Below are 22,155 nucleotides of genomic sequence, written 5' to 3'. Positions count from 1 at the left end.
TGATCAGGAACTGCAGGTGCTCATCTTATGATAATGTCATAGAATCAGGAAAGTGTAAACGTAATAACTTCCACATACTTGTTCTAGAGTGGTTCGTTTGCAATGTGCTGACTCATTTCTAGACCATACAATTACTTAAAGGGACTATACGGAATTTAAAAATGTTAAAATTAAGTATTTTCCTCCCCCTACATGTTCCGGCCATATCTGAATGTGTAGAATGAGCCCAGACCTGTTCACCACAACTGCTGCTAAAATCCCGCACTGTCACTCAAAAACGTGTTATTTCGGATCCGAAGTGCCGTCATGCACAAGCTTAATACCTGCAGTTACGCATAAGACCTGAGGTGGCAATAGTGAGTATAAAAAATTCCAACTTGCATCTTGTCCCTTTAAAGCGCACATGAGAGGTTTTCATGTTTTTACAATTATTGCTTAGATCGGTGGTAAGTAACACCACACCAGGGAAGTGGCAGTTTTATCAAGAAAAGCTGAACTAATTAAATTAAAATCTGAGTGTTCTTAAAAACCCAGATGGTCCATTTACTTACGTAATATATGTAAGTAAGTGCTTTATTTGTCATTGTACAAGCTAACAATGAAATAGTGTCCAGGTGTTGCGACTGACTGCAGCTCCACTGTGGGCATGTTTTTGGATGTCGTGGAAACTGTAGCACCCGGAGGACCTGTCTGGCTGCCTTCAGTCTCCTCTGATCCCCTGAAACGGTGGGGCGCCCCCTATTCTTGTCCCTGTTTCAGAGCGTGGTGTCCTGCACTGGTCAGCTCCTCCCCCTTTCTCTTCCACAACAGTCTTTCACCATCTTCTGAAGAGCTTAGCAGTTAATCTGTTTTTTTCTCCAGTGAATGTCCATTAGCCAGAACAATAAACTAGAAGGCATGTGTGGCTTAGCTGTGAGTCTCGCCCGGATACCTCCTCGTTTGTCGTTTGTTTTTTGTTTCCTGCAGCTCCTCTTGTGACGCCTCCACTGTGCTGCAGTACAGATCTGTACTTTACTTTGATGTGTATTGTGTGTTTTGTGTTGAGAACTTATTACTCCTACCCCCTATAAAAGATATACTTTCTACTCGTGCACATTTCTACACGGGCTCCAGAGTGAACTGTACAAGACTGGCTTCATCATATTTTCTTTCAAAACACTTGTTTGATTTTACAGTAAGAGCCATGTTCCAGTTCTTATCATGGGCATTCAGTTAATTTGTATTTCCACTGTCCATTATTGTTTGTTTATGGTGCCTTGTAAGGAAGCTCTAATGGAGAAAGCCTCGTAAAGTTTGTTTTAACACACACTCCTTGGGAGAGCTCCTGTCAGACAGATGATCAGTAATCCACATACAGTATTATTGCTGCTTTGAGCTACATCTGGTTTAGAACTGGTATCGATTATTACAGTGGTTTTACCTCTGCAAAATAATTACCTTTTTAAATGAGAAAAACTACTTAAACTTGTTGTATTAAGAGCTATACTGCAACAAATGAATTTATCAGTGTGAGATGATATCGCTGAATTTTACATGGGTCGGTCAAGAAGAACTATGCTCCAACATGGACTGGATGTTCTGTGATCTTGGCCCGTCTGCTGAGGGACTCCTTCGGCCCTGGGTCTATAGCCTGTCCGTCCATGGGAGTGGATCTCTCCTTCTGTGGTTCTCCCCGAGGTTACTCTTTTCTCCCCTGAGTTTTTGAGTTTCTCCTCACCGTGCTGGAGAGTCTAACACCCACGCCACTCCTCATCACCTGCTGCTGAAATTTAATTGGACATTATATTTATATATTATGTTTGCCTGGACTTTACATTGTCTTATTTACTGTTTTTATTTATTTAATGTAATTTTGTGCAGCCCTGTGAGGCAACTCCTGTTGTAATATTGGGCTATACAATTTTTTATCTTATGGGTTTACCAATGGAAGATTCTTTGGGGTGAGGATTAACCCCTTTTTAAGTGTAAACATTTCCAAAGTTTCTTAAAATCAAGTTTCTAAGTAATTCGTCTCATTTTGTCTGTCATGTTCAGCAGTGTGATTTTCATGAAGTCTGTGTTGACATTGGTTTGTTTTTCTGCACTGTTTTAACAAGGTTAGTTAAAGAAAACATAATTTGGCTGTAATTAAAACTGGCTCTGCATGTTGCACATGCTGCTCTGAATTTTGAAAGATTAGCATCATCCACAAAGAAAAGAAAACTTAAAAAAAAAACAATTTTAAAGGAAGCCAATAACACGCAACAGTAAACTGTTCACGGGACTGGCAACAGCATTTTACCAAAATACACATGTTTTTGCACTTCAGAGCTCTCATAAATTCTTAAACTGGTCCCCTGCCTCCAGAGATGTAATCTGCTTGTCTCGCCCTGAAGTCAGAAGTATAGGATGAAAAGGTTTTTAATGAGCACACTGCAGACACCCACGTCCTTGTCCCCTCTCTCTCTAAGCACTAATGGATTCCTCTGACAGTGAGAATGAGGCAGAGATGGACACTTTGAAAGAAAATACCAAGTGCTGTGTAAATTACATAGGGCGGCCTCGTCTGCATTAAATCAGACACATCATGCGAAATCGTTTTTTTAAAAAACTTTAAACCATGTTGTAAAATTGTTCCTTCGTCAAAAACATACCACAGCTTTGAGTAATCTTGTTCACTGTGGTTGTTTCTTCCTCTGATGCTGAAGTGCTCCGATCAGCATCATGAAGCCCAAAATGCAGCATTGGATCGCTTCTGAGCAGTTCTAAGTGTGTTCACCCCAACACCATGAAGTTTCTATCCACACTGTCATTCCCACTGCTGCCTGTAGAGGGAGCTCCAAGCAAACCGACTGTCCTATATTCACATTATTCTATAGAAATATCAATTCTAAGGAGCCCAAAGGAATGTGGTCAGGGCCCACTCGTCTGGCTTCCCTGTGGCAGAGGGGACAGGGTAGTTAGTGGGACCGCTGGGTTGAGCTGTGGTCATTTTATCGAGATGTATGTTGCATATTGTAAGTAAACCCTGAGCCCATACTGTATATGTGGCCTTCATGCCCGGCTCGGTTACTTTAGCTCAGTGGTGCCTTGGTGGTGGTCCCTGTGGTGTTGAGACCTACAGACCTGTCAGGATGAATTACATCTGTGGGAGCTCTGTCTGGCTGGAGCTCTGACCTACCAATATTTTTGCTCCGAGAATTGACCCCCCTCTCTATGTGCAGTCCACAAACCACATCACTCACCACATTTCAACTTGCTACTGTTGCTGACCAGCAAGTCAGCAACAGTAGCTGACTTGCTGGTTGCCACGGCTACATTTTTATAATATCTCAAGCCCAAGTCGTACTTTCTAGACATTATTAAGTTAAACTACAAACACATGCTTAGGGCTGATTACCCAAAGTAGTTCAATAGGCTGACTAACGTGATCCGAGGACTTTTGCCGTCATGCTACTGCCCAGTATATTACAGTATGTCTGGCTCTTATGCGACCACATGTTCACTGCCATGTCGAGCACAGAAACAATGCACTTTACTTTGAATGCGTTGTACATTTGAAACCCTAGAGTGCAAAAAGAGTGGAAACAATGATGAAAAATATAGATTTAAAAAGCTCAAGCCTCCTCCAATCCCGGTTATAAGTGCAGCTAATGAATGGATGAGTCATGTTGTATTTCTGAGATGGATCCTATATCTCCATCATCTTACAGTAATCTCTCATCTGACAGGGAGAATTACCTTCAATTTCAAAGGAGGGAATGTACAATAGGTATGGAAAGCACATTATGCGTTGAGCTCCTTGAAGTGTGAATGGAAATGCTCTTCTCAGGGACACCTGACTGAGTAATTGCTTCCCGGAAGAAAACGAACATTAAAGCAACAAAGTAACATTTCATCTAGTAACAAAGGTGGAAATAAATACTTCAAATACTTTATTTTAATCATTATTATGGTGCTTAAACCTGGTATTTTTGGATTATCTGTTGAAGTATGAACCTTTTAATGCAGTTAATAACTAGGGATGTACCGATCCGATATTCAGCATCGGTATCGGTAGCCGATCAGGCTTTTTTAGAGTATCGGATTGGATCGGATTTGATGACTGGACGGGTCCGATAGAAGACGGCCGTGAATCTGCGGTCCTGAATCTGCAGCGGCTGCAGTCTGCAGGTTTACCGCACCACCGCCCTTCGAGGGTTTATCACAGCACAGCAGTAAACCTGCAGATGGAGCCGCTGCAGATCCAGGACCGCAGATTCACGGCCTTCATACTATCGCTAAGCTAGGACACTGAATTTATTTATTTGATTTGATTTATTCTGTCTTTCACATAAGTGCTCAGCTCTCGTGGGCTTACAAGACACATTTCAAAACAGAATTAAAACACCTGCTTCTGAAAAACTTTCTAATCATGTCATCACATTTTTTTCCATCTTTTTTGGGGGGGTATTCAACTCATTTTGTAACTTTTTGTAATGTTTTTTAATTTTTTTGTCATTTTTTGTCAAAGTTTTTTGTCACATCTTCATCATTGTTTTCGTCTCAGTTTTGTCACCATTTTCACACCTTTTTTCCAGAAGCTTTTGGATTGGGGTAAAGCCAAACTGGAGAAAATGTGCTCGGTTCAGGTGGGAGTTAAGGGGTTAAAATTCAAAGCTAAAGCCAAAACGTCTTCCATGTTTATGAAAAAAATACACCTGGTAAAACTAGTGGTAAAACTGGTAATATCCATAGGCAATAATATATAATGATATACAGTATATTATATAAGAATCTAATAATACAAAAAGACTGTATCGGATCGGTATCGGCCAGATGAAGTGTCAAAAAGATCGGATCGGGAGCTCAAAAAAGCGGATCGGTGCATCCCTATTAATAACATACTGTATCTAACCTGGAATGCTCCGCAATGTGGCTTTAGATCGTTGTATGAATTAGAATTGCTTCAGAATATCAGTTTGTATCCAAGCACAGCGATGATCATAATTGTATTTCTTGTACAGCCCCTGGAGTTACAGCAGTAGTTTCTCTGTGAACGTAGTAGCATTAAGAATCATGTTGAAACTGCAATCACTGAAGCACATATCAGTGAGGAACAAACCTCCACGAGACTGTAGATGCTTCTATGTCCCGAGGGGGTCTAAAAATACACCTGACTCTGCCACATGCTGCGGCTGATCCCACTGGGAATACTGCATGTAGACCAAACAAAGAGACCATTTTCCTTTTCTGCAAAGTGGCTAAACACGCTGTGGTGTTTACAAGTTGCTTTGTTATGCACGGCTTGAAGGAAACGCTGGGATGTTGGGTCGAGGCTTTGAAAACATCCACCATTGTTTGCATGAAGATGTCTGCCCGTTGGACGAATTGTTGAAGACTGGGAGAAGCAGTCGCCCAAACGTGGATCCCGGTATTAGTGTGGACAGACACAGACTCTGGTCTAGCCCGGGGCGCCCATGTCCTGAGAGCCCAATGCTTCTGCTCCCGCAGGTGCTGCCCACAGTCAGGGAGGCTGCCACGGTAATCCCTGCTCCTCTGATGCTGCCCTGCTTCTCCGCTACTCTTTCCAATTAGTCTCACAGTGCCCATATGGCGCACAGTGGCTTAGTGGTTAGCGCCCTTGTCTCAGGGAAAGATGGTTGCAAGTTTAATTCCCGGCCTTTCTGTGTGAATTCCGCATGTTCTCCTCGGGTTGGCATGGGTTTCCCCCTAGTTCTAAAGTAAACAAAGTGGTTGTGGCTCTTCACAGGTAAGAAATTTGTACTTTAGGGAAAAATGTGATGCTAAAGGCTACAAACACCTGAACTAGGAGTGTTTTCGAGACTCCTACTGTATCTTTAGTAATTAAATGCATCACACCACAATAAATACCAAGGATAATGCGTCTGAAGCAGTTGTAAAAGCGGAAATAAAACATAACACACCTTTTATAAATCCATGACCTTCTCTAAACCTCAAAAATATAATCTCTTCTTTTCCACAGTGCCAGCACATTTGTATGCATTACCCATCCTATCGCATACAGTCTTAATATTAATGACAATATCCGGCTTTCACACTTGAAGTCACTGGAGGAGACATTTCTACACTTCCCACACTTTCCTGGTCCAAGGTTGTTGTGGTCAGACGGCTCATTAAACACAGTTAAATGTGAGTTTGATCTGTCCGTAGATACTGGGCAACACTTTGGATGGATTGCCTTTGCATACGTTATGATGGAGTATTCCCTCAGCACCGCGTGCCGGCTTTATTTGCAAGGGCAGCTTCCACAGTTTGTCAAAGTGAAAAGGTCTGCAGCAGTCAGCAGTCAGCTGAACACTGTCTTAACTGGCAAAATACAGTATCATTTTTACTATTCACTTATTATTGCACTGCTTTTCATCATCTAAATATCTTTATAGACCCTCCAATATGATCCCGAGTGGTTTCTCAGCTATTGTCTTTGTTAAAAACACGGTCCAATCCCCCACACGTCAGTGAAAGATTGTCTTCTGAGATGAATGTTGTAAGGCAGACAATCTCATTTCTCTACATCACGCGCACCCGTAAGAATCTGCTGGTCTGTGTTGCTCATAAATGGAGCTTGGGCTGATCTCAGTCAGCTGTGGAGAGGCCCATCGTGTAGCCATAACACTTCCCATTAATAGTCACTGCACAGGGTTGCCAGATGCAACGGGTGGAAAAGCAGCGTGTGGAGTTGTCATCAGTGTCACACACGCCTGACCTTCTCCGCTGAACATCCACTGCAGGTGAAGAATGGCAATACTTCAACATAGCTTTACGTGTGCAGATGGATGTAGAGGCCAAACGAACAGTCTGCTCTTGTGGTGTTTTTATCCTTGACCCCTGCTGATGATGTCTCGTATCCGACATGATCTCAACCCCTGTCTGAATCCTTCATTAGAAAAACATGTACAATAGATTCCCCTCTGGGGCCAGGACTCCCCTGAAAAATAGATTCTTAATCTCAGTTGGACTATCCTGGTTAAATAAAGGTCAATAAATAAAATAAAATTAGTGTCACTGCATTATGTCTGTGGTTTGTGTAGTTTGTCACTTTTTAACATAACATTAGTTAAACCCTCTGATTGAAAATGTCAAAAAACCTACATTTTTATGTCTGGATCTAATGAACATATTCCCAGGTTCAGACAGACCGGCCGGGGAGTCGTGTCTGACTATGGAGGGTCCACAGAAGGAGGATTATAATCCTCGCCTGTCATATGTACATTGGACTGACATGACGGTAATAAGCTCGTCCAATAAAGGAAGGACTGAGCTAATAAGCAGTTACATGATGACGTCTCTAGATTTAAGTGTTTGAACCTTTACAAAACTACTGATCAAGCGTGTGTGTGCAGTGTATTCTTATGTTGTTAAACAAACTGATCAGGGCAGGATTATGTTGCATAAGGAAGCCCCAGATGAACTCCAGAGCTGCCGTGCGTCCAACAGGAAGACTATTTTCTATGTATTTATGCATCCTTGACTTTCTAAATACATCTCTCTTTTGCTAGTCATTAAATCAGCTGTTTTCCATTTCAAGGGGCTTGTAATGAAGTTATTTTAAGCTCAAATGTTGAATCTGTCTGTAGTATAAACTGCACAACTCCTTTGGGACACTGGAATAACGAAGCTGTACTGCCATTAGAATCTGTACTGCCAAAATTCTGATGATTCAGTTCAGTAACTCTTTTGAAAGAAAATGGTCAATATATGATGTCCTTTAAAGTGATGGCACTTTTGAAATAAGGCAAACTTAAAAAGCACAGTGTACATGAGAGTTTCTGTACAAATAAACATAAGCACATCAAACTTTCTTCTTTTGGCCCTCGAGCTTCTCATTTCGGCAGCAGTGGGCATGACCCTGAGAATGATTGTCTTGTCACTGAGAAGGTGTCGTTAACAATGAACTGACATTTGTGACGTATTTTTCAAGATTAGCCAATAAATAAGAGGCGTTCCTAAACTGACCATAGCCCTTGTCGTCCTTTGAACCTGTATGTGCTGTTGCCGTCTCAGTCTGCCTGGGTTAGACGAGGTCATGTCTTCACTTTTCTTTGTGCGTTCCCAAACTATATATGCCAAACAGCGCGTCCCTCTGGGCCACATCTGACATTTCCCCAGCACAGTGGGGGCTCCACCTGCAGCATTATGCCGTTACCGCGTCTCGGCTGCGCTTTGTGCCGCCGATGACTAATGTGCGGTGTTGGAGAGAGCCGCTGTCTTTGTTGGGCGCTTGGGCACGCCTGGTATGCATGCGGGCCTAGCGGGGGCCAGAGGTGGGCTATTGTGGAGGCTTCCCATGTGACGACGTGCTCCTATTCTCCTCTGCCACTTTGATGTGCAGATTGTAAACTCGCTGAAAAGACTCGATCAGGTGCTTTTGTGTGCGCGGCGGCAGAGGGGACCAGCACTGTTTGGTCCATAAAGCCAGATTAAACCGTTCAATTCTCTGCTTTTGATATGAAAGCCAATCATTTTGTCTTTACTCAAAGCTTATCTGCGCGGAATCCAGCGGTGACAGGTCACAAATGACAGTGTCCTGCGGGACAGACGGGATGGGAGCGCATGGTTGCAGTGTTTGCTCTTACATCGGACTGGTAACGAGGGAAATGAGTAAGGACCAGTCATAAGAGATTGGAGATGTCGGCCAGTGTTTCTATCTCAAGGCAAGTTTATTTGTAGAGCAGCATTCGTAAACAAGGTGGAACATTACAAGACGGCAAATAAAATAGATGCATGAAAAGTCATTAAACAGTGGATATTTATTGTGCTTTTTGCATGTATGTGGACATAATCTTGAACACATCTTTATCACTATCTTGCACATTCAAAGAGCACTCAAAGATGCACAAAGTCTGTTGTGGCAAAGATCAACAAAGTCTTATCTTTTCTTGTCATTATGTTACAGATCAATTGGATCTATTAATAAACTAATGGAAAAACATTGAACAAGGATCATTTTATTTTCTACACTATTCTTGGGTGTAAGACAGTATATTTAGTGTATATTCATAAAAACTCAGTCTTATCTGATCATTAGAAATTGTGCACTAAAAATGTTAGATTAGATTCTTGAACAGCATTTCATAATTTAACATACACACACTTGGCCACTCCAGCAGTGGCCGGTTTTGTTTTATTAGGCTACTTTATGTATTTCTATAACATTTGTGCTCCATTTGTCCTAGGACATCAGAACTCGGAGATAGGAAAGTTTAAGCTGCGATGCTGGTAAAAACCCAACATAATATGGCCCTAACTAAACACAAACAGTGTGGTTATATTTACGATTTTGTATGTAATGTTATAAATCAATAAGAGTGCAGTTGGCATTAGCTCGTGAGGGACATTAGTACTAACATTAGTATTGCAAAGCAAACAGTCTATTTTATAACGGCAGCAGCTCAACTGCATAAGAGCTGAGTGACAGACAGCGAGCAGGCAAAGACAGACAACTAAAGTGTCAAGAACACAAGAAATCGAAGCACATTTTAATTTACTGCTAACACCATGCGCCGCCATGTTGTTTTATTAATGCTCGTGAGGATCATCCGACTTTCCCAGTGGGAAATCCGACATGGGGGATTCCATAGGTTCCAGTTGAAATTTTCCACTTGGAGATCAGAAATTCTGAATTCTGAGTACAAATGGAGCGCACCCATAGTTTCTGACTCAGCCTTGATTAGTTGGCGCTGGCAATAGCATACTGTTGCTAGCTGTGACATTTTGTGCAGCGATCAAAAATACATTTGCGGAGGTTAAACTAACTTAGCGATTAAATTCTCCAGGTCCTCCATGTCCATATTCACTTAGATTTAGTCGGTGAAAGTTGTGTTTTTTAAAGTGGTGAGAGCCAAAACAGGTATCGTTTCAGTATCGGATATTTGTAGCAGATACCTGATATCATATTTTTTCCAGTACCAACCCCGATATCCAATACCTGCACCAGATTGGTGCATCCCTAAGGAAAACATTGTAGCACAGTAAAAAGTTAAAAAAGTGAACTATTTTCAGTGTCATGTGCACAGCCAAAAAGAACTCCAGCCTCACGCTGCCTCACTAAACTGTTTTAAAGTCTATTCTCTCAGCAACGGGATGCCACTGAAAAGACCTGAGAACTGGACAAGCATAGGCCTATTTCCTGGTTCTTATCAGGACTTGAGCAGCAGTGTTCTGAATGTTCACCAGTTGCCCCATGTGTCGGCGCGAGTCCGCAGTTCCCTGGTTACTCGTGTTTATAACAAAAATGTATTTCCAGAACTTGTTGAACTTCATAAGAGGTTAGTTAAGATTCAATGCTCCTGTAAACTACGGTAAGAAACTGTTGGGCTCTTTTGCTAATGTTGCTGCTTCTCGCGCCAGCTCTCCACTGCCTCTGATCCTGCTCTAGCGCAACGCGCAGCTCTGGGCTTAAAGCTCCAATTTTAAATGACAAATTAGCTTCTAAAATACAACTATTCACAAATTTACCTAACAAAATAAACACGGATGCAATACTACAATTTTACTCTATTTTTCCCGCAACAAATGAACCCATTAAATCCCTGTAAAATAAAATAAATATTATTATTAAATACAAAATGCAGCATGTATTAATTACACTAAACTTGGCGCCCACACCCCACATGGTTTAGTCTCTCCACGTCTGGCTTCGACACTAAACCTTTGATTTTTGTAATGTGTTTTGGACGGTAACAAGTGCGGCTGTTGAAGTCCAGTCTGAGTCCAGTCCATTATTACTCATACAAACTCCGGTCACCTGATCTCAAACCACTGTTTTAAAAGGGGCTAAATGCTGCCCTTCAATCCTTCCTACTGTGTCTGAGGATCCAAACTCCACAAATCCATCTCCTGCCTCCCCTCGGGTCTCACCTGTTCAATGGACTGTATCGCAGCAGATCTGATGAGATTTTCTCCTGCTGTGACACACCATGCACACACAAACTGATCTACAGCACACATCCACAGCTGCTATAAAAGCTGCTGTGATAAAATCCCGATCCGATCGACGTAATGATCAAGTAGAAAAATGATGAGTTCTTCGCAAAGTGTTGCTGGTGTTTGGCCTCGCAGTGATTGTTTTATACGGAAGTTAGTGTAGGTTTTGACGACAGCAGCGGAGGTGGTGAGTGACAGTTGTAATTGAAAGCTTGTGGAGTCAAACATGAAAGCTGCTGTTTATTCAATACAAGGTGTACTAACAGACTGGCAGCTCTGATGAGGCTGGGGTTAAAAGTTTAGTTGTAACATTGCTTAGTTGCAACATTCGAGAGTTCTGTAGATTTGTCGTGTTGATGGTTCGTGGTGAGAGAAACCGGAGCAATTACACAGACACAGGGAGAACATGCAAACTCAGCACAGCAGGGTCCGTGAATGTCAATCGAATGTGGAAGATTATGTTTTTAAAGAGGCGACATCACTTTAACTAACTGGTGTGTTGCTTGGAGTGTCATCGCTGGGAGCAGGGGAATCAACTATAGCAGCTTTTGCCAAAGTCCTGAAAACTCATATCAATCCCAACTTTCCACTGGGACGTCCCAATAAAAAGATTTTATTTTAAATACATGAAATAACCAAAAAGCCATTTGTTCACTTAAATTCATTCCGCCACTCCATTAAAGGGGCTAGATGCAAGTTAGTCATGTTATGCTCATTACTGCCACCTCAGGTCTTATGCGTAACTGCAGCTTCTAGATTAAGCTCGTGCATGACGGCACTTCGGACCCGAATTAGCACCTTTTTGAGTGACACTGCAGGATTTTAGAGGCAGGTGAACAGGTCTGAGCTCATTCTACATATTAGGACATGGCTGGAAAATGTAGGGGGATGAAAATACTTTTTAGCATTTTTAAACTCTGTATAGTCCCTTTAAGTTTCCAATTTTAACAAATAAAACCTTTATATATGTATTGGTTTGTTTGGTTGGGACTGTGCATGTTAATGAACACACCACACCGGATTGTAGCCATGGGTTAATTGCATCCGTTGTCCCATTCTGGCCTATTGTACATGTTTTTAGTGGTAGGCGAAACCAGAGTACTAGCTGTGGAGCACGAGCGCTAACCGCAGCGTCACTATGCCGCCCGGGGCCTTGGACCCACTTTGGGAACCACTGATCATATAGTTTTATCGCTAACAGCACGCTAACAAACAAAGGAGCTGCTCTGCTTGTTTAGGATCATAAAAACATAGATGTTGTGGTTAAAAAACTGTCATTGGTTTTGGTTTGGTTTGACAGTGTTCAGCTCAATAAACAAGTTGAGTGACAGGGCAGTGTGTGCTAGTGTACATGTACAGGTGTACATGTACAGGTGTACATGTACTGGTACAGGTGTACATGTACTGGTACAGCTGTACAGGTACATGTACAGGTACAGGTGTACATGTACAGGTACAGGTAGGTGTACATTAAGGACAATGCCAGTCTGCTGCAGGAACAGACTGCTTTTGACCCAGCGTAGGCGCCTGCTCAGATGTGCTACTGTCAGCTAAAAATACTCCGCTCTAAAAGGCTCCCACTGTGGAAACCATGTGAGGACAGAACACACTACAAAGGTGCTGCCCCAAAGTCCTGTCCACTGACGGATGCTGCAAACTAAATCACAATATGAACACACAACATGTGCAATAGGCTCATTCTCCAGCCCTGAGTGCAGCTGCCTCTGCCTAACGTCCTTCTGATATTGTGGCGTCTATACATTTAATAGAAAACCATATCGACTGTTTGTGCTTCATTACAGTTTCTCACTGGTACTTTCGCTCGTATTCAGGTCTAAATATAAAGCGATGTGAGTTGTGCGGTAGTTTTTCGATTGCTGTCTCCAGAGCGACCAACATCTCGCTGCCCACTCTCTGACGCATACAAAAAGCATCTGTGCACCAACGTGTCAACAGGCAATCCGCCGGGATCTGCCGACTTCGAAGTTATTTTGATATTGGCACCAGCTTACGAAGTTAGAAACTAGCTTCAATGTGGTCTTAATTATCAATCAAGCTGAACTTTTCTGAGGTTTAACCAATAACCATGCAGCGAGTAAAACTGTACATTACAGCTATTCTCCCCATAGAGTAAATCATGTTGTTTTGTTGTTCCCATGTCATCCCTCCTTTCCCCCAGTCTGTGTTTCCTGGATTTGAACACATTTTTAAAGCCCAGACCATCATTGGACCCATTCTGAGCTGTATTTACTCCTCTCCTCTGTGTGGTACTGCCCTAACATACTCTTCTCCTTATGTTTGTGCAAAGATCGAGGACATCGTCACACAGATGCAGGAGGAGACCGAGGGAGTGCCCATCCGAACAGTCAAAAGCTTCATGACCAAAATACCCAGCGTCGTCACAGGTGAGAACACGGGACACTTTTATTCCAACACTCCTGGATTCAGCTCGAGAGATTCCGTGAGAGCAGATTTCTAAACGGATAGCAACAGAAGAATGGGAGACACTCCAAACAAATTATGAAAAGAGAAAGCCTATTATAAGACCTCTCCTCCCAGTCTGCGCTTATGGAAAACACATTATCTGGCCATACACAGACCATATCAATAAGCGTCATTATTTCTGCTCAGAACACAAGAGCTGCTGCTACACTGTCATCTGAAGGCAGCAGAGAAACTAATGAGAGGGAGAGAGAGCAGGCCAACTGGCAGATTCAGCTCTGATACGTTTCAGATGCTTTCAAGTGTAACTATTATGGGTTAGTCAGTTGTTGTTATGGTTCTAACAAATACGAACATCATGCATAAATGACTCAAAGCACGACTCAAGGCATGTTTTTGATGAATTAGTAGGCACCGATTAAACCGATTAAATATGATGTTGAGAAGGCCCCTGTAGGATTAAAGCAAGTGTAGTTTTGTATTTTGAAGTTACTGTACTCTTACTTAGATAACAAAAGGAGCTGACCATCGATTTGAGGCTGGAGTCCACTCACTGTCCAAACATCATAAAGTCACAAGTACCTGAGTGTGGTCCAGCAAATTAAAGTGGGACAAAAATATAAACCACATCATAAAAAAGGGTCAACAGAGATGATGCTTTCTGAAGAAAGTGGTGTCTTTTCAGGTGGATAAAAGAATGTTTAAAATATTTGAGAGCTTTAGTGATCTGGCTTTGTTTTTTTTCTGTTTTCACATGTCCAGTTTCAAAAAGTTTACATAAGATACATTCCTGTTCAGACCAGCTGTACAGCGTCTAAAATGTCAATATAGATACTAATATTAGAAAAAATGAAATAAGCAATATCTTGTAAAAGGAGCACCTGGTCCTGTTTTTAGTGAGGGCCTCCGACCTGAGAGGAGCAGCTTGAACTCTCTGAATAATAAAGTGATGTTTCATAGATAGATGGATTTGTTGTGGATAATGTTTTTGTGTATGTTTTTACATACTGCAAATGAATTTCCTCAGGAGGACCGTACATTTTCTACTACTGCTTACTTACTTGCTTTAGAGTAAATCCCTGAGTGAAAATCCCAAGTGTCAGGATGACATTTCAGTTTTCTTGTATTGTGTCTTTTGAATGATTCATTTTATCACCAATATTTGTTATTTTATGTTTGTCTATTGAATAACTTAAACGCTTTACCTCTCACAAATGTTTTACTGCCTTCATCACAACACATCACAATCTTAATAAATGAGATAAATTAATATTAAGGTCTTTTAGATCGAGTTTCATGATTTAGTAACATGACTTTAAGAGCTGGAACATGTCGCCCCTGGTCTGTGGCCTTCTGCTTCATATGTTTAAAGGTGCATAATGCAACTTTTTATGCTGAAAGAAAATGTTTTATATTTGCATGTATTTGGCCTTGTAGTGACCCAGTGGCTGTGTGAGTGGTCAGCATGGCTCCTTTACTTTCCATCCCTCTCTACAACGCTCCAGGATCCAAGTGTTTTGTAGGTTTTCTGGTGAAAGCCGTGAAAACCTTCTAAACAATTGATGCAGGGACATTCTGTGATGCAAATTAAAGGCGCCATGCTGACCACCCACAAGGGAAAATACACACAAATATCAACTTTTTTTCCCCATGTTATCAAAAAAATTAATAAATGGTCAGACATTGTTCACTGAAAGACATTTGACGACGACATTTGACCCATCCTTCAACATGAGGGCAGATGTGTGTCAGGAGAAAGGAATAACCCATAATGATACCCCCAGACACAGGGAGGACATGCAAACTCCTCACAGTCTGGACTCTGAACCACTAACCCTCCCACTAACCATGGTATCTGTGTCTGTGACATTTGAATTGTTTAACTATGAGAGCTTGTGTTGTGTGTGCTCCAGGAGCTGACATTGTTCAGTGGCTGATTAAGAACCTGGCCATTGAGGATCCAGGTAAGTTCTGTTTCCAGTTTTTAGGAACAAGCTCATTGAAATGCATGTTCGCATGAGTTGTGTCAGGACCCGAGGAGCTGGTGGGAGTTGTCTGTGTATTGTTGGTGAAGCCCACTCAGTGACTGACTCATGCTCTGTCAGAGCCCCGAAGGACTAAACATTACTTACACAAGTCTGAAAACAACAACTTCATCACTTTGCCTTTAAAATGATTTGTGTTTTCACTCCCCTCCGTGTGGTGGTGTTTCATTTTGGGGCCACAGGTGAACAAGCTTACAGGGGCCCTTTGCAAAACAACCTTTCATACACAACACTAAACCATCTCATGAACATTAATCTCTCACTAAGTCATACACTTCTAAAACAAGTCTGCGCTGGGAATTGAATCATTTTCCCTTGTTGGTGTAATTTAACAAGCACTAAAGTATGCATACTGTTTTAGTTTGCACTTCTGCAATCCTTACATTAAAATGTTTTGGACTTGGAGCTCCTGGACCTGTCTTTTAAGATAGTGTAAATGTGTTAATTCACACACTGTTCACACCTCCATCCCATGAGGCCCCTCAACAGTAGACACTCGAGTCGGGGAAACTGGAAACCCCTGTACCAGTGATTGAGTCTGGTGACCGTGGCATCAACTGCATTTCCACAGCGGTACAGACACAAGCAAACAGGAAGTGGAGTCAACCAATCAGCGAAGGGCGGGTCTGCTGTTGATGCGGTGTTATTAGCGGTTCTGCATTAATATTGGCGCAGGATTATGATGAAACTCACTGTCGATGTATTTCACTTACCACTCGTAGATTTGTTATTGAGGGACTTCCTTATTTAACTTGTTGATCTTTCAGCATTTCTCTTACTAGGACTAATGTATTTGAGCAAAAAGTCCCTTATATGACGTTCTGGGGTGTCTAAATGTGACTCATACTTATGTGTACTTGTCCTTTTCAGCGGAGGCCATGCACATCGGCTCCCTCATTGCCGCTCAGGGATACTTCTTCCCCATCTCAGACCACATCCTCTCCCTCAGAGACGACGGCACGTTTTACCGTTTCCAGGTGGGGGCTCCTGTCACGTTCTGTTATTTCTGTGTGAAAGATGAGCCAATTTCTTTTTATTTTTTTTTCCTAGTTCAATTTCTACTTCCTCTTCACATGTATGCGTTTCATTTAATGCATGGACAGTTTTTAACCCCTCTCTCCGATCACGGCGCCCCGCAGAGGTTAATCCAGTGGCTTCACCAGGGACCCCAATCATGCGCTGTCACGGACTTGTTCATTTGTGAATCCCTGCACGGCTTGTTTCGTCGCGTCAACGACAGAAAGGCCCTGTCCGTGCGCGCATCTGCTTCTGTAGTATGCACTGATCCAATGACCCTATTAAAAATGAATGGCAATCTGTTCAAAAATTCATCAAGTGGGAGCGAGCAGGCTGAGTGGGCGTACACGGAGCGCCGGGCAGAGATGTAGGGTGGTAAGACAGAAGTGTGGTTCATAGAAATAACGATCGTGCCATCTTTGCGTATGTTCTTTTGTGTGAAATGTTGACCTTTGAGGTGCTATCTCACTCGTCATAAGCGCACCAGTCTGGTTTATCCTCGCAATCCTATAATTAAAAAGTGGAAACAATGCAGTGAGACCCGGAGGGACTTGAATGCAGCGTCTGTCCAGATACGCTCATGCTCTCCTTTTCAGTGGCTCTCCACCCAAGCACTTTTTAATTAAACCTGACTGCAGCACGCGTTACAGTTTTTGACCTTGGCCTTTCCTGCTCACAGTGAAGTGGTGAGGGAGTGTTTTGTGAAAAGGTTGTGTTTTGTGGCGCTTTGTACAGATAATTGCTATTCATGGACACTCACAGGAAGATGAGGACAGAAGCAGCTGGAGTGATGTAAGATGGCTCTGGGGGCCCTCTGGCTTTTGTACTCCCCTTACCCGACCGCTTTTACAGTTTGCATTGTTTTGGATTTATTTAGGGGTTAAAAGGTCCTGTCTCTTGCTCTATTCAGTTTTTTTTTTAAAGGCAGACTGCGTGACCAGTAATCTATACTTGGAGATCAGTGTAACATGTCTCTCTCTGTGTTGTAGGCCCCGTATTTCTGGCCGTCTCACTGCTGGGAGCCCGAGAACACCGACTACGGTAAACAAACCCTGCACTGAGTCTAAACAGTGAATGACAATCCATTAACTTTATTCTGCGACACGAGGAGAGAAAGTAATACGACTGTGTGGCCATTGTTTTGATTATTCAACAAACGTAAGAGGTGCTAGTGTGAGAAGCGTGACTGAATGTCCTTTGTAAATTAGGTTTTGTTTTCATCTTAAGCATTATTTAGCCCACAACTGATGGTCCACGCACACACACACCCACAGACGAGTCCACAATGATTCAAAATGGTCCCATATAAATCTATACAGGGATTAGTGACTATTTTCAGAGCCCTTCGAAGTCTCCAATCCTCTCTTGTGTGTCCTCAGCCATCTACCTGTGTAAACGCACCATGCAGAACAAAACCCGGCTGGAGCTGGCAGATTACGAAGCGGTGGGTATTTTCTTCGAGTATTGACCCCCAAGCTCACAATGCTCCACTCGTAACTTTGTGAGGAAAGAGTTTGTAAAGTTTTGAAAATGCTCGGTGTCCCAGGAGAACCTCGCGCGGCTGCAGAGAGCGTTCGCCAGGAAGTGGGAGTTTATCTACATGCAGGCGGAGGCCCAGGTCAAGTAAGTCTGCCCACTGTGGAGTGGACGGATGTTTGGACTCTTTCTTTAAAGATGAGCCACTGCCATTGCTGCTATTAGACAATTACTAATCCTACAGTAAGCTTCAGTAATGTGAGAGCCTGGATAAATGAAAGGACGGGCATCCTGCATGAATATACAACAGGAGGATATGTATTTATTGTCTTTGTGGATCCACGGGATTGGCCACCCTCAGTAACCTGTCAGGAACAGTAAACATGTTCACGTTAGGCATTACGGAATAACTGTTCAAACTGTCAGAACAATTACACATGGTGTAAAAATGTGCCACATTTTGTATTAAACTCTCCCGACACACATTTGGTATCTACATATTTTAGGCAGTTTGTAATCATTGGATATGTCAGACGGTTGGGCTAAAAATCTATTTAATCAATATATATTTTGCAAATTTGAGTTTTTCCCTCAGATTTTTGGCAAATTTTTCGCCTGCCTGAGGGACAAGTGAAAACATAGAAATTAATTAATCTTCTATTTTCTCAATATGTGCTTGCTGACAGTTTTCCAGCTATTATTCACATTTATGTTGGCCTTTTGCGGTGGTGGTACCTGCTTCAAAATGCTGCGAGGTAGTATGGGCTCACAAGTGCAGATCAGGGAGGACCGCGAGGAGACCGGTGCAGAGGCACAAAATATTTCCCAAGTTTGTTCCTACCTGAGTTTGCTCTCGTTTTAGCAGAAAGCTAAAGTTATATAGCTATAAGTCATAATCAATCCAGAAGTTTGCGGCAGGATGATAAACATTCTAAGATAATTAAGCTTAATTTTAACACAATTTTACTGGACAGGTAGTTTGTTGTCGGGCCACTTCAAAATAATATCAAGCTTTGTATCTGTAGTCGTTTTAAGTGCACTGGAAACAAAACACTGGAAATCTAAACTCAAATTTCACTAACCGTCATGATTAAATATCTAAAGAGTTGCCATTGTAACAATGTGCACCATCTCTTCAGGGTCGTTATATGTTCATGGCCTGAGCAATAAAAGGTAATCAATATTTAGGTGAAACATGATTATAATGTTTATTAATGATAAAATTATGATTTACAAATGTAGAATATTGTAATGTGCTGTTATTACAAAGTGTTTCCATAGATTTGTATTATACTTATTTTATAAGTTTTGCCAAATGAGAAAATTATGACAAATGTAGATTTTTTACACAAAGTGAGCGTGAGTTTCCACAGCATCCCAACACATTTTCTGACTGTTCTCTACCAATTCTCTGTCAGACTTGGGTTGCTTACATACTTTGCTTACATACTTAGAAACCACAGGAAAGACAATACCAGCTGCGGATTCTTTAGTGCCGTAATAGTTCTGTAGCTGTAACTGATGAAAAAGTCTCCAGGCTCTCGCTTTTGAATCCTCCAGTACGTCTCCAGCACCGAGCCTCGCTAACCTTCGTCTGATCTGCAGGATCGATCGGAAGAAGGATAAGACGGAGAGAAAAATCCTGGACAGTCAGGAGAGAGCTTTCTGGGACGTGCACAGGCCGGTGGTGAGAGCAGTGTTTTACAGACGCAGTGTAAATGTTCAAAGCTACGCTGTGGAACATTTCAGCTTACACATAATGTTGCTATGACACAAGAGCTACTTAACTCGTCATACGCTGATCAATGAACCAATGCCATAATGCTCAGCTCGACACATGATACATATATGTGCACTACATCTGTTATTTATTCATCTATGTATATGGTTTGTTTCTGTAGCCTGGATGTGTGAACACCACAGAAATGGACATCAGGAAGTGCAGACGCCTAAAGAACCCACACAGAGTTAAAAAGGTTAGTTTGGGGTTTGTGTGAAAGCGTATATGGTAGCCCAGCAGGGACATGACCTTGCCATTGACATTGCCTCCTGACATGCTATACCTGTTTACTGTATGTTTGTAAAAACCTACAGAAAACAATACATTGATGCAGTATAAGTATCTTCCATGGAAAAACAGAAAATACAAAAACTATGCAAGCACTTTGTGATGTTCCCGTTTGTACCACAATAGTAACATTGATCTAATACAAATGATTAAAGTATTTAATTACCTGGGCCATAAACTATTGAGCTCAGCATCTGCTCAAATAAAAAGAGTGAAGGAAAGTAGTAGTGCCTTTGGTGTTTACCTTAGTGCCTCGAGTGGACGATATAGTACTTTCACCAACAAATACTATGTTGTACTTATACCAAACTATAACTATGTTTAATCCTTAAACTTGATTGTAATTACGCATGAAAGCGCTCAGTCAGGTATTTATTATTTCAGCAAAATCCTATAGTCAGATGGACTGATTGAAACCATCGATACTCAAAGTGCTCTTGTGCTTTTCATCCTTTTTTTTCCAGTCTGTGTACGGTTTATCTGAAGAGGGTTCACAGTCCCAGAGTCCCATCCACGTACCGTCCCAACAAGGCCGCAAGGGCACCAAGGAGGACGTGGAGAAGGAGGTACCGCTGTTACTCTATACACACATTTTCATTTCAGACCCCAGCCCCTGTGCTGACTGGGTTATACGCACAGACAAACTCCGAGCTCGGTAAGCCCGAGGCTGTATTAGTGAAAGTGCTGACTAACTCTGGGAATTATCCTCAACATATTAAACAGTGCTGCGTTCATCATCTTCTTTCCCTTTTCCCAGATCCACTTCCTGAACATACAGCTGGACCGGCACTGTATGAAGATGTCCAAAGTCGCAGACAGGTACTGGCCACTGATGGGTCGGTCTTTGAAAAGGCAGACTGCTGGTGTTCTGAACATTGCTTCATTTTGACCCAAATATAGTCACAAATATATTCATTGTGCAGAGCAGAATAAATGCCAAAGAAGCTCACATTTCATGAACGTTTATGTATATATTTTTCCGTCTTTAACCTTTGCATTTGCCTGAAGAAGCCCTAGAGCCAAAACGTTAACATCTCACTTTTTGCTAGATTTTACAGTGTGCAGGAGATTCAATTTTTCATCAGTCTTTAACTTTGAAATTGGCCCAAAATTGAAGTTGAATCGATTTGTCTTTTATATAAACCAGTTAGTGTCACAGACACTGAGCCCGATCTTGTGTCTCAAAACACAGACAATAGTGTGACATTTTGCGCTCAGTAGGAGCGCAAAAACTTTGTGATCTTGCCACTCCAGACTTGGCGCATTTAAGTGGGAGGAGACACACATTTTCTTCCAACCAGATCGACTCCGCGTCCGGGAGAGTGGTTGTGTGGGGTGAACATGTGCTTTTGTTTTGCTTCGCGTTCACGCCAAGCGCGGCCGATCCGCGCCACAGCGGACGCTGTAGCTCTTTTTCTCTCGAGACGTGAACATCGTTTAGCTCACGATGGGGTAAATAAAGTTTTTGGTTTGACCTGTGAGAGCCTAAGGCTTAAGAAAGAACGCAAGACAGCGCAATGTAAACGAGGAAGTGAATGTCAGCCGTGTTTCCATCAGTGCAGTCGCCTCCTCTTGTGACGCCCCCTCACAGGTGGCGGAGGCGAATGGCACATATAGCGCCGCCACTCGGAAAATAATTCGCCAGAGCTTGCGCCGCCCTGTGCGCCGCCACAAGATCTGGCCTTCTATCTCTTGGTGTTTTTCTTATTATTATTGAATGAAGTGTGCCTTTCCACTAACCCATGTAATTGTTGTGTCCTCAGTCTGATGGGCTACACAGAACAGTACCTAGAGTACGACTCCTTCATACTGACCCCAGACCCATCCAACCCCTGGATCAGTGACGACGCCTCCTACTGGGACCTGGAGGCCAGGTACACCTCAGCATTTACATTTTACAACCTGCAATCATGTCCTTGTAGGGAAAAACTTTGTGTGTATTTGGTGTGGACCACCCTCCACTGAGTGACCAGTGAAAAGAACAAAATTTAACACAACATTTTTGGCCAATGGCATGTTAACAAATCAAGAATGTATAACGGTTTTAGGACTTTAAAGTGGAACTAAACACTAATCTACAAACTCCGCTGTACGTACAGTATGACTGAGAGCGTTGACAGATGTATTTGTATTTTTGTGCCTAAAACGATCTAAAACAATGGGCTCATTGCTGATCGAACC

The 22,155-nt window shown here is 42.3% G+C and overlaps 1 protein-coding gene across 1 annotated transcript in view; it reads left to right on the top strand.

Annotated features, from left to right (window-relative positions):
* LOC306975254 (regulator of G-protein signaling 6-like) overlaps positions 1 to 22,155 on the top strand; it is an 89,261-nt gene that overhangs the window by 52,753 nt on the left and 14,353 nt on the right. Inside the window, exons 3-13 of the mRNA XM_079572749.1 lie at positions 13,235 to 13,331; positions 15,282 to 15,332; positions 16,284 to 16,390; positions 17,420 to 17,471; positions 17,810 to 17,874; positions 17,977 to 18,053; positions 19,512 to 19,593; positions 19,808 to 19,882; positions 20,439 to 20,540; positions 20,732 to 20,793; positions 21,738 to 21,848. Of these exons, the coding sequence (XP_079428875.1) occupies positions 13,235 to 13,331; positions 15,282 to 15,332; positions 16,284 to 16,390; positions 17,420 to 17,471; positions 17,810 to 17,874; positions 17,977 to 18,053; positions 19,512 to 19,593; positions 19,808 to 19,882; positions 20,439 to 20,540; positions 20,732 to 20,793; positions 21,738 to 21,848 (881 nt within the window). The remainder of the gene's footprint in view (positions 1 to 13,234; positions 13,332 to 15,281; positions 15,333 to 16,283; positions 16,391 to 17,419; positions 17,472 to 17,809; positions 17,875 to 17,976; positions 18,054 to 19,511; positions 19,594 to 19,807; positions 19,883 to 20,438; positions 20,541 to 20,731; positions 20,794 to 21,737; positions 21,849 to 22,155) is intronic.

Source organism: Gobius niger, assembly GCF_951799975.1.
Source record: "Gobius niger genome assembly, chromosome: 15".
Taxonomy (NCBI): Eukaryota; Metazoa; Chordata; class Actinopteri; order Gobiiformes; family Gobiidae; genus Gobius; species Gobius niger.
Note: the sequence above shows the minus strand (reverse complement) of the source record. Positions and strands in the feature narration are given on the sequence as shown.